General features: G+C 53.8%; 1 protein-coding gene across 4 annotated transcripts; it reads left to right on the top strand.

Annotated features, from left to right (window-relative positions):
* The first annotated feature begins 26 nt into the window (after nt 1-26).
* usp45 (ubiquitin specific peptidase 45) lies at nt 27-15,043 on the top strand. Of its 4 annotated transcripts, none has more exons than XM_049024215.1 (18): nt 27-128; nt 1,533-1,641; nt 1,939-2,102; nt 2,193-2,293; nt 3,391-3,491; nt 7,893-8,044; nt 8,461-8,556; nt 8,641-8,771; nt 10,095-10,182; nt 11,637-11,718; nt 11,893-11,984; nt 12,206-12,262; nt 12,347-12,478; nt 12,612-13,143; nt 13,258-13,358; nt 13,515-13,601; nt 13,727-13,856; nt 14,150-15,043. In XM_049024215.1, the coding sequence occupies exons 1-18, from the start codon at nt 99-101 to the stop codon at nt 14,278-14,280; spliced, it is 2,316 nt and encodes a 771-aa protein (XP_048880172.1). In that variant the 5' UTR covers nt 27-98; the 3' UTR covers nt 14,281-15,043. The 4 variants fall into 4 exon arrangements, with proteins under 4 accessions (XP_048880172.1, XP_048880174.1, XP_048880171.1 ...); XM_049024217.1 differs by having other exon boundaries at nt 7,890-8,044; nt 12,615-13,143; XM_049024214.1 differs by having other exon boundaries at nt 7,890-8,044.
* The last annotated feature ends 524 nt before the right edge of the window (nt 15,044-15,567 follow it).

The following is a 15,567-nucleotide window of genomic DNA, read 5'->3' as shown; positions in this document are numbered from 1 at the left end:
ACCTGGACCGGAAAGCTAACACTTTCGGGGAGCCCTCCATGTGACGGCAGTGTCTGGTATTAGAGAAAACTCTGGAGCAGCAGCATTTCGAGAATGGAATGCACTGCCCCCCTAAACCTCCTTCGCCCGTAATTACTTCGAGTTTTTTTGAACTATGCAAAGCAAAATGTACAGTAACCTTTACAAATAACGGCAATAACAATGTTCAAGTGAAACCTCATATAAAATATGAAATGCTACTTAAATTGGCAAAAGCTGTGTGCTTCATTGTATTTTATAAAACACTGCTTCTTGTTTTCTGTAGCCCCGTGTGACTGATATTTCTATTATTAAAACGCGAGGCGAAGGCTCACACAGCAGAGAGATATAGGCTCTGTTTGACTTGCCTGAGCTTCCGTGACGCGTCACCCGTCGACTTCCGGTGCATCAGTGTCACCGTCCGACGCTTGATGCGGTTCTGAGTGTCCTCAAGTACGTTCAAGAAGTTCGCGGCGACATTCGGGACCCACTTCTCATAAAGCGCGTCCCGTACACCTGGACAAAAGCACTTGACCTTGGAAACGGACCGGGTGGCTCGAAAAATTATCTTTTCTAAAACCGTAGGGCCTTTTAGCCAATTAGCCGGGAAGCTATCGCGGAGGGGTGCGGCAGAGGAAAGGTGAGTCGCCGGGCTTATATGGAGCAGGTCAGCCCGCCGGGCACCTCTTTAGCACGGTGCCCAAGACCAGCGTCTCTTAGCCTTCATCTCTCTGAAGGGGGCGTCGCCCCACTGTTTATTAGTAACATGTGCCTGAAATATACAGCTGTTTTGACAGCTGAGGGGGAAGAGCGCAGGCTAAAACTTATCAGACTTTTACGAACTGTACCACGCTGACCGGTTTGTCTTTGTTTTGTTTGTTTGTTTGTTTTTTGATGTTGCAAAAAATAATTTTGTAAATATCTGGAAGGAGCGCGTGTTTCATACTTGGGCTCCTACGTCGTGATGCGTCGGATATGTGGAGAGTCGTGTACCGTTTAGGGAGCACCTTTTGCCCTTCATGAATTTTAACGCACTAAGTAAGCTGAAGGCAGAAAATATCAAGTTTAAGGAAGTTAATAACGGTTACTGGCTAATCTTGGCCACGGGGAGGGTTTCTAAACCTCCCAGGTTTTCAGCAGGAGAGTTCGCTTTCCTGAACACAGTCATTTAGGCTATAAATATTTCGGGATTTTTTTTTAAATCCAGATTAAGAATGGGCAAAAACAAAACTACATTTTAAAGGAAATACCTATACGTCTGTACTGTATTCTTATTAACCGATTTTTCTCGCGCTGGAATGTCTATTGACAATGCGAATACAATGTATATCCAAATAAATACATCTTTACGAGCCGTTGAGTAATGGACACATTTTATATGAAATGAGGAAGCGAGTTAATTTTAGTTACAGTAGTAGCTGTGGAACATACCTTCATTAGTTCACCGGGGACGGCCGTTTGGGTGCGGCGTTTCAGCCTCTCCCGGGCAATGAAGTTTAGTTTCCCTTCCGCAGGCACCCATGAGGCTCAAAGACCCATTCTCCTTAAAACCCGCTGACATGACGAAGCGGACCAGCCGGCCGAAAAAAACTCGCGATGAGGAGTCCTCGGACGAGATCAGCGGTAAGGGTGTAAGCTGTATGCATTTGAGACGGCTGGGGAAATTTACTGTTAATCAGGGAAAGTCACGCTTGGAGCTGTACTTGCGCAGAGTGAATTTAGGCAGTCTTAACCTCCGAGCTGGCAGAGTGGATCCTGACAGCGTTTTTCTGAAGAAGGTTCACCTGGGAAGCAACTTCCATCCTCTGCATCATGAAACTGAGTAACCAGAGTGGGCATAACCACATGATGATCTAATTTATGCCACTGTTCATGGGGCGGCTGGCTGGTTTCACCTCTCACTAATCCTTCTTCCCCCAGGACTGACATGTCAGCATGTCAGCAAGGCGGTGGACCTGAGTTCAGTGAAGAAGGCGGTTGCACAGAACTTGTGGTCAGTGTGTACAGACTGCCTGAGAGAGAGGACCGTGATCGAGGGCGAGCCCGCTGGGGATGTCCTCCTGTGTCTCAGGTGTGGCTTCCAGGTGAGGTAGTCGGACGTCTCCGAGTTGGACCCATGGCTGCAGTGGGGGGAACAAAATGGTCATACAGTGGCACCATGTCCTCTCCTGCAGGGCTGCAACCAGTTAGAAGTTCAGCACTCGGCCCGGCACCAGGTGGCGCTGCGTTCAGAATGTCACTGCATCTCCGTCAGCCTCAGCACGTGGAAGGCGTGGTGAGGACCGCCACTCGACCCGGAGTTCCCGAAAATGTAACAGTTCTACTGCAGTTCTGTAATGGGCCAGCAGGTGGCATAGTGATAAAGATGACATGCAGACCGTACGCACTTGTAAGCTGAAGATTCGTAGTTTAATTCTCAAGAGGGGATATTTAACCTGAATCTCTTCTTCTAAATTGGGATATACAGTTAAAAATTATTATGTCCTATATCACATACACCATATATAACAGTGTAAACAGTCTTAGGTTAACATGATTTTTATGTTTGCGTGGTTCAGTATTGGTACTGGGACATGTTAATCTAAGGTGACCCTTAGTAGTGCTCCCCGCCTCTGGGGTGCTTAGTGATACTTTGTTTGGCTGCTTTCGGTTCTGGTTTCTTTGAGGTTTTTCCTGAATTTCAGTTTCACATTCATCACGCAGAATTTGAATAACTTTAGCGAAGTGACCCAGTGGGTCTCCTCTAAAGGCCGTGGTTTGCCACGGACATGGGCAAAGAGGATACTTGTGACATTTCCGCAACCACACCACCTGTGCTGCTTCCTTCAGACCAATGAGCAGTTTCTGTTCATTTACTTGTTCTTATGACTCCTCCCCCACTCTGCCTGACCAATGAGGTGATGGTGTCATCTTCCAATCAGAAGTCTCCTTGCCCTCTTCTTGGAGGCTCATCCCCCTGCACTTCGGAGCCTCTTGTTATATCCCCTTTTCTGCCCCGCTGATCCTGATGGCCGTCATCTTGTGGACCAATCCAACCTAGTGGGTCTCCCAGTAGCTTTTTCTCTCTGTCAGACAGCAATGAGGGCAGAGACTCCTGACAGGATGATTTTGGTGTGTGGTGGCTGGAAACACACACACACACACACACACAAAGTGATGCAGCACATGCTCGCCTTAATTGATTATTATCCTATTCTCTTTATTTTTTTATCCAAAGCATCCCATAATAAGATGGTCGCCACTGTTCACAGCTGGGTCCTCAGAGCTAACGGGCATACGTGAACGAGCTGGGGTCTCGCAGCTGGGGCGACGTCACGTCAGGGCCGTTCTCAGGCTGTTTCTCTTACCCTGTGTCTCTCTGGTGTGCTGCAGGTGTTTAGAGTGTAACGAGGAGCTGTCCACACACTGCAACAAGAAGGTCCTGGCCCAAACACTGGACTTCCTGCAGAAGCACTCAGTGAAGGCAGCCTCAGGTAAGCGTATGCTGACGCCCGCTTCATCCATACCAAGAGCCGACTCATTCTGCCTCTCTGTGGCTCTGTAGTGGGCAGGCTTTGTTCAGCACACCCTCCTGATATCCTGTGGCGCCTCCTGGTGGCTGATGATGTGTCCTGCATGGTGGAGCTGGCAATTCGACTGCTCTGAGTAGGGCCCACTTGTGATGCTCAGGGATTAGTACGTATTTACGGAGCACCTGACTCGCGGTGATGTTGGACGTTGGCTTTTGATGTACTGTATCTACTTTTGGACAGAGAGGTTGAGTAGATACCTTGGTTCGGGAAATCCCAGCATGCATATGTACCTGGAGTTTAAACCACCTTGAGTCCAGGTCATAAGAAGCACAGTTCAGTGTGTAGCTGACACTGGAGCACATGGCCTTGGGCCAGGGCTGCGCAGGCTGCTGCTAAAGCTGTGGCATATTAGAGGCATACGAAGCTGTCCTCTAGAGGAGAAGGTGTCCCCTTGATGTCCTCGGAGGCTGTGGGTGACTCACAGGGAGCCTAAACCATTAGTGTGCTCTTCCCCCATGCCTGCAGACCATGTCACGTGGACTTCCCACGTAGCATGTCCATGGCGGGCATCCTCCGCCGATGCCGTGATCACACGCCGCAGCCTGTCTCTGCAGTTCCGGAAGCCCTCCAGCAGGCCTCTCCCCCTTCCCCATTCCGCTCTCTCTGCCCCAGCTGCATTTGTGCCACCCGGCCGCTCCCATCAGTGCTGTCAGCAGCTCCGTGTGCTGCCCCGGCTGCGGTGGAGCTGCGGGAGCCGCAGCAGCTGCGCGTGTCCAACCCGCTGTCATGCTTGGCCCCCCCCCTCCCCAGGGTGCGCCGTCTGCTCCGTGCAGCGCGGGCCCCCGGGGGGCTCGCTCAGGGTCACAGCACACGGAGTGCTTTTGGATGCCCGTCCCTCATAGCTGGCCGGGAGCCAGATTCTTGCCCAGGCGTTTCCTTATGGAACAGGCGGCCTGTGGAGTAAGTGGTGCGCTTCTGGGAAGACTTCCCAGAATGCAGTGCGTGGTTAACTGGACGCTAGACTAACCGCGTGACATGCAGACCTTTGCTGTGGTAGCCTGTGTTGATCTGCCGGAAGTGCCCCCTGTGTGTGTGTGTGTGTGTGTGTTTACTGCAGCTGCCTCATGGCATCTGTAAGTTTTCAATTTTGATGCTGCTTGGCCGGCATTACATGTTTCACCGCCCATACATTGTACCACAGTATTTGGTATTTTAATAGCAATTTCAAATAGCAATTCTATTCCAGTCTTTTCAGATCTTGCCGATACAATTTGCTGGATGGGGTATAACGCATTTCATAATATGAGGCCCAAGCCTGGTTTGGTCATGCTTTTCCTGTTGCTAAAACCTGTGTCAGAGGTCTCTGCACCTGGTCGTACTCAAACAGCTTCCTGCATGAAGCCGGGCACCCGGGCGATTCCCCTTCCGCTCGCTCTCCTCCCCGTACTGTAAGTATGTCCCACGGCCATGAGTACGGAGGAGTTGCTCCCGCCGTCTCCCCCCATCCTGCGCCTCCCTGCCACCCCCGCATGTCACAATTTCAGGGTAACGGGGCATGGAGTGATGCGCAGGGGACCCTGGCATGGCACCCCCCACGGTCCTTAAGTGACCCGCCGACGTCACCGCGGCCTGACGACTCCATGGCCATTGTCTGCGCTGCTGCGTGGCGGCTTGTGGAGCGAGCTGGTGAAATTGCATTTCTGCTGAAGGCCAGCGCCGAGGAAAGGATTGTGCTACCTCCTCTTCCCGTATCCCCCCCTGAACAAAAGAGTCCCAGCAAGAATTTAGAAGCCATTATAGTTTTATACAACAACGGCTTAGAGAAGAAAGAAAATCTATTAACTAGGCTCTTGTCAACAAGGCCTTCAGCTGGAGGACCTGGGTCCTGGAGGAGGGAGACTTGACCTCAGCGAGATGTGCAGGTTTGTATGGGCTCAGCACACAGCTGGGATTCTTTGTTGAGGAAATTAAAATGTTTCCCTGAATAGACATCAGTGGCTGGCGCTCGGCTATTTTGGCAGTTATTGTGCAGTATTGATTTTCCATCCACTCTCTTCCTTATAATTATGCCTCTCCCTGGTGGAACCGCACATACAACAGGATCGAGGGAGTTTGTTTGCGTACCAGAGGCAAAACAAACACATTGTATTGTGTTAATTGAATTTTAAAAGGGAACAAAAAAAGTGTTGTCTTGCTGCCAGATAGTAAGGCCTGCGATATTGCGCTTTCTCGAGTAGGTGGCAGCCGTGACTCCTCCAGCGGTAACTACGGCAGGCTTTTGACAGACGTCTGTAACCTTGATTTTCTGTGACTGTTCCAGTCCCCCCCCACCCCACCCCAGTACCTCCGGCCTCCCCCGCCCTGCAGGGCACTCAGGGTGCTGTTTTTACTGCTGTTTTTTGCCAAGCTGTTGTTGACCCATATAACATGGGGATGAGGGGGGCCTCTGTGGGATAGGGGCCCGGCCACCAGACCCGGGGGACACATCTCGGCCTCTGCATTGACGGCCTGTTTTCTCGGTGTCGCTTCTCCTTGGTCTGAACTATCCTCCATTTAATGCTCCTGCCATCTGATAACCCACTTTACTCCTGGGCTGCTGCTGACCTGCAGGTGGCGTAGTTGTTAAGGAGCCATTAGTCTTTGTTGGGTAATATGCCCTAAATTTCCCCGTGTATTTCCAACCTTGGTTAAAGGCACTGTCCCATCCAGCCATCTTTCTGATCAGTGCGCTGCCGCCATTATGATTGATAATTATGATAATTGTGCTCATTATGATTATTAAGTTGATTCCTGAGAAGGTAATTCTGCTGGCCTTTACAGAGGCTGCCCATTGTCCCATAGAGATTTTATTTGAATTGAGTTTCATGGATTAAAAAAGCCTGTTATATTCCTGGCCAGTGACTTGCCTGTGAGGGATGATGCAGGGGGTTAGGGTGCCAGTGAGGCTCTGTGTCTGCTGTGTGGGCCGGGATCACATGGGATCTTTGTGCCCCCCCCCCCCAATCCTCCTTCTGCACATGCTGTGCTCTGGAACCTGTGGCCAACGCTGTCAGCATGTTGATACTGCGTTTATGCTGGATGGGAGTGGGGGGTGTGGTCCGTGCGATGCCCCAAACCCCCCCGCTGCGGCTGAGAGCCAGGTGGTGGAATGAGTCAAGCGTGGAGCTCAGTGAGGGCGACTCGGCCCGTCGCCGCCGTGGGGACGAGAAAAATCTGCTTTTCCATATGCTGAGGCTGTGCCCCCCCCTCCTCCCGCCCACAGCTCTGTGCAGATGGCAGCGTGAACATTGTTTACCTTGAGTGCCCCTCGTCTGCAGATGCTCCATGTGGACCCCCCCCCCCCCCCCCTCACCTGTTGCACACAGCTGGAGTGTCGAGGCTGAGCTTGTCGAACCCCAGACCGGTCTCGCCCCAGATCTTCGAGAGTCTCTCCTCTCCCAGCTGGGGCCTCCTGACCCGACTTTCAGCTTCCCATTTAAACCTTTACCCCGAGTCCTGCTCGGGCAACATAATGTCTAACTGGTTACCTTTACCTGTGACCCGCACAGACGGCGCTGTGTTCCCGGTGGGGGGAGGGGGTGCTAATGAGCTGCTAATGACAGCAGGCGTCACAGACCGTTAGCGTCGCTGCTAAATGACCGTCACTGGCACAGAATGGCTGGGCCGTTCCAATAGCCTCCCTGAGCTTTTATTCCGGAGGTGCGATCGCACTGTGGGGCCTCTGCGTGGCCCCCAGGGTGGAGTCCAAGTTCTTCCATGCCTCCGGTGTGGACCTTGGGGACTCGTGCGCCTCCCTCATCAGCTGCCTGCCTCATCTGTCGTCGCTGTGGTTTGTGGCGCAGCTGGGAATAGTGCAGCAGCACTAATAACTCCAGCCTGCCGCCCGTCCAGGTCTGTGGGCCCAGTGAGCTGGAAAAGCACGTGTCTGTTCCTATTGGGGGGCCACCGGTGATGGTGTAGTGAAGACGCGGTGAAGCGTCATGCGGTAAATCTGGAATTATCTGTGTGTGGAGCGCGCCTGTTGAAGGAATGCCGTGGAAACGTATGGCTTTGTGGACGGCTGGCTTGGAGGGTCTTATGTATGATCTGGGACCCCTGACCCTCCCTGCCCTCGCCACTTCTTTGGGGAGGTGGTCTGCAGTATTGGGGGTCGGGCTCCACACCGAGGTCCTCAGCTGGCGGGAATGCGTTCAGCTGCCGTCTAGGCTCTTGCTCCAGACTGTGGCCCGTCAACATCTGGGAGAGGCAGACAGGGGGCGCCAAAGCTGCCGTTTCTCCATTTACAGTGTCGATCTGTGTGCTTGCAGCCCCAAACCTTTGTGTGTGTGTGTGTGTGTGTGTGTGTTGCGTCCCTTAAAGCAGGGGCCCTGTCCAAAGTAATCAAATTGCGAGAGGAGCCCTTGGAGACCACAGAATCCCTGCGAGGGAAGGTGGCCAGCAGTAGCAGCAGCCTCATCCCCGTCAAGGGCATCAGCAACCTGGGAAACACCTGCTTCTTCAACGCAGTCATGCAGGTAGGTGTATGTGGGCCTCAAGCTAAGCCCTTTCCTGGCCCGGAAGGGTGTATGTTCATAACTTCAATATGGACCTATAGATGGGATCTCTCAAGCGTGGGGCAATCTCAGATGGGGTGTCTGTAGTTTGAGGGCACACCCCGCCCCCCCCAAAACTTGCTGTAAACATGCGTCCCTAATGCCAGCTGGCTGCTTTAAGCAGCCATGATTTAATGGGGCAGCTTAATGCTGGAAAATTCAAGCTGTTACTGGGATCGTTTCCACCGGAGGCGGTTTTCCAGATCACAGGAAAGGGTTGCTGGCCTCTGCGCCATTTCTTATCTGAAGTGCAGCCCTCCTTATCGAAAGTGTCCAATGGGAGTACGGGGAAGCCTCCCCGCTCCTGATCCGTTACTGTGCCACCCCCCCACCCCCAGAACCTGTCCCAGACGCACCTCCTCAACGAGCTGATCCTGGAGGTCAAGGAGAAAGGACACCGGCTGAAGATCTGCCCGCTTCCGGACGCAAACCTGGTAGCGTGCCCCCGGCGTGGTCGCTCCCGCTGGCCTCTGCGTGAGGCTGTCATGTGACCTCGCTCGTCGTCTCCCTCCGGTTAGGCCCCCCTGGTGGTTACCCTGCCCAGCCCGGAGCCCCTCACCTCCGCCCTGCTGCAGTTCCTCCATAGCATGAAGGAGCCGGGAAGAGGCCCAGTCTCCCCCAAAGGCCTCTTCAACCAGCTCTGCCAGAAGTAAGCAGGAGGTCCCACGGGTCGCCGTGTGTTTGCGTCTGTGTGGGTATTTGTGTGCATATGTGTGTTTCTGCATTTAGGTGTCTGTGCATGTGTCTGCATGTGCTAGGATGTCTGCATCACTGTGTGTGTCTGTCTGCGTCTGTCTGCCTCTGTGTATGTCTGCATGTTTATCTGCGTCTGTGCGCGTGTCTCTCTGCGCGTGTCTCTCTGCGTGTGACTGGTGTCTCGCTCTGCGCTCATGTCCATGGGCTGCACCTGCCAGGACGTACATTTGGGAACACACGGCAGGCAAGCTGCACCTGCCGCCCCCCCGCTCCACTACAGAAAACCAGCCCTATGTGGCACCCCGCCCCCCCCCCCCCCCCGCCACAGACCTACACCGCACACACGCACCTGCCCAGCTGGTCTGCACACAGCTGCGCAAAGTTTGGTGAAGTATAATCATTGTTTGTGCTACCTGCCCTACAATGTGTTACTGGCTGGATGAGGCCTATAGGCTCTGGGCTGGGCGTTCGAACCACAGCCAGCAGCAGACCTGCCCCCCCACTGTCACGTGACCCACGAACGTGACCCTGCTCCCACGTCTGCCTCCTTTCCACTACCTGCTGCTAACTCATGGGCTGCTGATCACGATAAGGCTGCATGTGATGCCGTTGGGCTTTTCTGTCAGCCATCCGCTGCGCTGACCCCCTGTCTGACCCCCTGTCTGGTTCTACTAATGTGGTGCTGACCGCTGCCCCCCCGTGACCAATGCCGCGCTGTGGTACCTTCCCAACTCGCATGTGGAGGCTCTCGGGGGGGTTAGGGTTCGGCAGAAAGCTTCTCCGCTCCTCATGGCCAAGTGGCTGGGTGCTCAGTGCAACCCTGCGACCCAAACCGCAGCTTAATGTTAATCTCACTGCCGAGAGAGTGCTGGTGGTATGTGGAAAGTGCGGTGGATGTAACATGACAGGTGGCCTTCTCTCTGCACATCTCCCTGCACATCTCTCTGCACATCTGTAAGCTTCCCTGTGCATGTACAAATAAGGTATTATACTGTGATGCTTAACTTACCTACAGTTTCAGTGTGTGTGTGTGAGTGTGTGAGAGTGTCTGTGTGAGTGTGTGTAGCCGCACCGTGCCTCAAATGCATCCACCAGGTGCAGTGTGCTCAGGTCCTTGGAGTCAGAAAGAGCGTATTCAGCTTGTGCCTGTGAGCGTCTCTCTCGGAGTGTGTGTCTGTCCTCCTGAGTCTGTGTGTCCCCCTCCCCCATGGTCTCTGATTCAGCCCTTTCATTTGCATCTCATTCTGCCCGTCTGTGTGTCTCTCTCACTCTCCAGGGCTCCACGCTTTAAGGGATACCAGCAGCAGGACAGTCAGGAGCTGCTTCACTACCTGCTGGACTCCATCAGGATGGAGGAGACTAAGGTGAGAGTCACCCCCCCCCCCCCCCGGCTCCCAGTGTGTGTGGCATTGGTCTGCTGCACGTGCTTGCTCTGTCTATAGCAGCGTGATGCCCTGTTCCTGCCCAGCACACACAGGCCCTTTGTCCCCAGCCACCGAGCGCCGTGTCTGGCCAGAGCGGGTGGGGATGGTGGGCCAGCCGGTCCATTGTGTGCCTGGGAACCACACAGCTGCTTGGGGGCTTTGTGTTCAAGAGCTACCAGCAGGGGGTCCCTGCTGGGGTGATGGCGGCCCTCTCAGGATATACATACACAGCACAGGGTCCCGGCTGGGGAGAGGGCGCCCTCTGCTGATATACATACACAGCACAGGGTCCCGGCTGAGGAGAGGGCGCCCTCTGCTGATGTACATACACAGCACAGGGTCCCGGCTGGGGAGAGGGCGCCCGCTGCTGATGTACATACACAGCACAGGGTCCCGGCTGGGGAGAGGACGCCCTCTGCTGATGTACATACACAGCACAGGGTCCCGGCTGGGGAGAGGACGCCCTCTGCTGATGTACATACACAGCACAGGGTCCCGGCTGGGGAGAGGACGCCCTCTGCTGATGTACATACACAGCACAGGGTCCCGGCTGGGGAGAGGACGCCCTCTGCTGATGTACATACACAGCACAGGGTCCCGGCTGGGGAGAGGACGCCCTCTGCTGATGTACATACACAGCACAGGGTCCCGGCTGGGGAGAGGGCGCCCTCTGCTGATGTACATACACAGCACAGGGTCCCGGCTGGGGAGAGGACGCCCTCTCAGGATATACATACACAGCACAGGGTCCCGGCTGGGGCGAGGACGCCCTCTGCTGATGTACATACACAGCACAGGGTCCCGGCTGGGGAGAGGACGCCCTCTCAGGATATACATACACAGCACAGGGTCCCGGCTGGGGCGAGGACGCCCTCTGCTGATGTACATACACAGCAAAGGGTCCCGGCTGGGGAGAGGACGCCCTCTGCTGATGTACATACACAGCACAGGGTCCCGGCTGGGGAGAGGGCGCCCTCTCAGGATATACATACACAGCACAGGGTCCCGGCTGGGGAGAGGACGCCCTCTGCTGATGTACATACACAGCACAGGGTCCCGGCTGGGGAGAGGGCGCCCTCTGCTGATGTACATACACAGCACAGGGTCCCGGCTGGGGAGAGGGCGCCCTCTGCTGATGTACATACACAGCACAGGGTCCCGGCTGGGGAGAGGGCGCCCTCTGCTGATGTACATACACACAATGAAGGAATGTGGAGAGTTATGGCCAAGAGACCCAAACCTGTACAGTGTTTCCTTGCTGTGTTACCCATGTGTCCGTTGTTGTCATTTCAGGTGGCTGTCTGTAAACATTTGAAACTGTTTCAGTCTAACTGAACACTGTGGATTGCTTAAGATCTCACAGGAGGTACCTCTTTTCTCATGTTGTTCTGTAGCGCATCAAAGCCAGCATCCTGAAAGCATTTAACAACCCCACGGAAAAGACTGCAGACGAGGAGACCAAGAGGCAAGTGAAAGGTAGGTTGGCAGCAGCCATCGCACTCAAGCATGTACCAGTGGCGCCCTCTGGTGGCTAAAGACTGTAACGCTGTTAAAAGTCATCAGTAAATGGCCCAGGAGTAAGAGTAAAGTCATTGTGAAGAGCTAGAAAAGCAGTCAGAGTGGTGACATCTGGATGTCGTTCCTTCTCAGCCTACGGGAAAGAGGGGGTGAAGATGAACTTTGTGGACCGGATCTTCGTCGGCGAATTAACCAACACCATCATGTGTGAAGAGTGTCAGCATGTGTGTATCTCTCTCTCTCTCTGGCTGCCTGCTGTTTGTTAGCATAACTGCGGATTTTCAAATCATTTCCAGCGGGATGATGAGTGTTTGGTTGGTGTTATTGTTCCGGGATCGTTAATGTATCGGAGGCGTGACTCTTGTAACGGGGGGGGGGCTGCTCAGTAACAGTGTGGTGGGAAAGGAGGGAGATCAGTGACAATGATGTGCGCTGGTTTCTCTAGATATCCACCGTGAAGGAGGCCTTCATAGACATCTCTCTTCCCATTATCGAGGAAAGGGTGAGTGAACCCCCCCTGCCCCCTCCCCCAATGTGACGCCTCATGTCTTTGTGACTGTCTAATAATTATTATGCTTATCGTCAGAGCTCCAAACCCACCAATCCAGCGAGGAGCGGTAAAGGCAGCCGGGAACTGGAAGTGCTGCTCCCCCGCGGTGATGAGACCCCATCCCCCATGCCACCCCAGGTCCGGAATGGCAAGAGGCTGGGCTCGCAGGTAATACCTGCGCTGCCTGCAGGGGGCGTGCTTGAGCAAACGCAGCAGCTTCTCAGTGCGCCCGGAACACTCCGTCTGCTGATGTGAAGGAGACTGGCAGCTAGCTGCAGCTCTGTTTGTGTGTTTCTGTCAGCAGGGCGGTAAGAGTCTGGGTGTCCTGGGGGAGAGAGGCACCGACAGAAGCCTTGGCCGCCAGGAGGACCTGGGCGGTATGGCCAGGGGGGGCGGCTCGGGGGCCAGCGACAGGGACACGGGGCTGGAGGATAGCAGTAATGACGCGGACAGCGAGGCCTCTGAAAGTGAGTCTTCCTCGCGACTCCCGGGGGGCACCGTTGCTAGCCCAGCCTCCCTGAAGGTGCAGCAAGGGGGTGCCGTCCAGCAGCTCGTCAGCGCCGTTTCCAGACTGGGCCTGGGCCCTGCCTGCGGTGAGGCACCGGCCTCACATCTCCGCGGGGAGGAGCAGCAGCAGCCAGAGGGCGTGCGGGAGCGCCACCAGGGGGCGTTTCAGGCGCTGTCTCACAGCTACACGCCGTACTCCAAGGAGTGCTCCATACAGTCCTGCTTGCACCAGTTCACCTCCGTCGAGCTTCTCATGGGTAACAACAGACTACTGTGTGAGAACTGCACGGAAATGAGATGGCGGCAGCTACGGCGGAGCCCTACAGGTAGGGGGCGATCTGCACCCAGCATGGGACCCTCATGATGTCACCTTGACGACCGCTGTACAGCTCACAGAGAGGAGCTTCAGTTTGGAGTCTGATATTTGGGTTGCTTTCTAGGGGACAAAAAGACTGAGAAGGTGTACACCAGTGCCCGGAAGCAGATGCTGATCTCCATGCTGCCCCCAGTGGTCACTCTGCATCTCAAACGGTTCCATCAGGTCAGCGAGACGCTCCAGCAAAGGCCTTCCTTCCAGCCTTTGGTTGACATCTGCTGTCTTTTAAATGTGCCATCTAAATAAAGACGACTTCCACACACACTGTCATTGTTTGCACTGGTGACTGATCTCTGGCTGCGTTTGCTTTGGTCTGTTCAGGCTGGAGTAAGTCTGCGCAAGGTCAATCGGCATGTCGATTTTCCCCTCGTTCTGGACCTGGCCCCGTTCTGCTCTGCATCCTGCAAGGTACCAATGATCCCCACAGACCAGAGCCTGTCCCCCATCTGCCAGCAGGCCCTAAGTTTCCATTTCTAAGTTGTCTTCATGTGATACCAGCGGGCCATCTTAATCTCACATGTTCATGTCTGCAGAACATGGGGGCAGGCGAGCGCGTGCTATACAGCCTGTATGGGATTGTGGAGCACAGCGGGTCAATGCGGGGGGGCCACTACGCCGCGTACGTGAAGATCCGCTCACCTCAGCGCCGGGTCAGCCTGTCAGGTGAGGTCTTCGAACCCGGGTTCCCATCATCAGCCATTATCGCATATCACCTGGTTTCCCCTTTGAGGAGACCGCTGCCCTTGCTGATCAGACCTTCAACCTGCAAGGTAAAGGTGAAGTCCTCTGCAGTGAAGATTTGACCAATAGGATGCCCCCCCCAAAAAAAAAAAAAAAAAAACACACCCTAACCTTCCCTAAGGCACAGACATCACAGATATCTACAATGGCGTGTCCGCTGCTCTGTCCAGTAGGGGGCCTCATTCAGCACATTAATGTATCCCCGCTCTCTGCAGGTCCCAGGGAAGGCGGGGGTCCGTCGTCCGGCCAGTGGGTGTATGTGAGCGACACCAGTGTCCAGGTGGTGGCTGAGTCGAGAGTCCTCGGCTCTCAGGCCTACCTGCTCTTTTACGAGGAGCTGCTGTAAGCTGCTCAAGCGCCTGTCCACCCCAGAAAGAGACTCCTACAGGATCGTGCAGGCCCTGCCTCCAGAAGAGCGCCCTGCACTGGCCAGTTACTCCTTTAAAAAAAAAAACAAACAGGAGCGATGGATCTCAGCTGTGAGGGACACGTTTGACCTGTGCAATGCATGCTGGGATCTCTCCTTCAGGGCTTATGTGATTCAGAAGGCACCTTTAAGTAAAGCCTGTCTTTATGCTGACTGGCGGCCGTGATGGGGATTAAAGGTGCCCCTCTCTGTCTCTGTGGTGCACAGAGAGCCCTGCCTGTAGTTTACAGAATGAGGTGCTGCTGTGAAAATAATATTGTGGTTATTTTGGAAGAATGTATGCATGTGTGTCATTCGTTTTCTGTGCCTAGTGTGCGTGCTTCCAGATGGCACCACAGCGCTGGTATCTAACCGGCTTCAGGACTCTGCTGGTCCTCACAGGGTTCTGTTGTCTCCTGTTGGATCTCGCCATCCATGTTCCTCCTGTTACACCACTCAGGGGCACTGACCAACAGACACATTGCAAGCTTGCTGAGCAGTTTGGTCATTAATTTATCAATTTATTCAAAGTCTAGATGGTTCTGATTTTTTTACATTAAATCACCAATATCTGATGCAAAAAAAAAATAATTATCTACAGATTACTTTATTTTGGAAAGGAATGTATCTGGTAACTGTATCATCTTTGAGTGTTCAGAGCTGTCTTCTCCCTGCTGTGTTATTATATATAATTTGAGAAAAATGTTCTTGTAACTGGCTAGTGATTCTTTGCCTGTAAACAAGAGTTAATTATCCACTGGACTAACATGAAAATGGAAAGGAGATGATGGGCATTTCTGCTCTGGCCGCATGCTGCATATGTGTCACCCAAGGGTGCTCTGTGATCTTGAATACTCAGCACCTTTGCTTACCAGATCCTTTTTTGACCACACTGCATCCTCACAGTGGCTAAATGTTGTTTTCACTGCAGATGATTTATTTTTTTGTCTTGCTCTGAAATTCCAGCTTTTAAAATTCCACGTCTGTTTAAAAATGCTACAGTTTACAGCTTCCGTCTGCTGCCTCGTAGCTCTTCGCCAAGCAGACTCTACGACGGGAGAATGTTTATCGTCCAAATCCGGAGGATTCCCTGTCTATCGGTACACGCTGTCAGCACACGTTACAGTGCAGCGCTTCTGATCTGCTGTGACTGGAGCCGAGCCATGCTGTTTGGGAACATGTCTGGAGCTGGTGCAGAAGAGGTGGGTGTGGATGGAGGAAAAGGGC

Source organism: Brienomyrus brachyistius, chromosome 9, assembly GCF_023856365.1.
Source record: "Brienomyrus brachyistius isolate T26 chromosome 9, BBRACH_0.4, whole genome shotgun sequence".
Classification (NCBI taxonomy): Eukaryota; Metazoa; Chordata; class Actinopteri; order Osteoglossiformes; family Mormyridae; genus Brienomyrus; species Brienomyrus brachyistius.
The sequence above is the reverse complement of the archived record's forward strand: the minus strand, read 5'-3'. Positions and strand labels throughout refer to the sequence as shown.

Excerpts from the sequence above, each read along its gene's own strand:
- usp45 (XM_049024214.1), top strand. The coding sequence starts at position 99 with ATGCACTGCCCCCCTAAACCTCCTTCGCCC. Across the intron at positions 129-1,532 it reads CCCCTAAACCTCCTTCGCCC|GCACCCATGAGGCTCAAAGA; the intron begins GTAATTACTTCG and ends TCCCTTCCGCAG. Across the intron at positions 2,294-3,390 it reads CTCAGCACGTGGAAGGCGTG|GTGTTTAGAGTGTAACGAGG; the intron begins GTGAGGACCGCC and ends GGTGTGCTGCAG.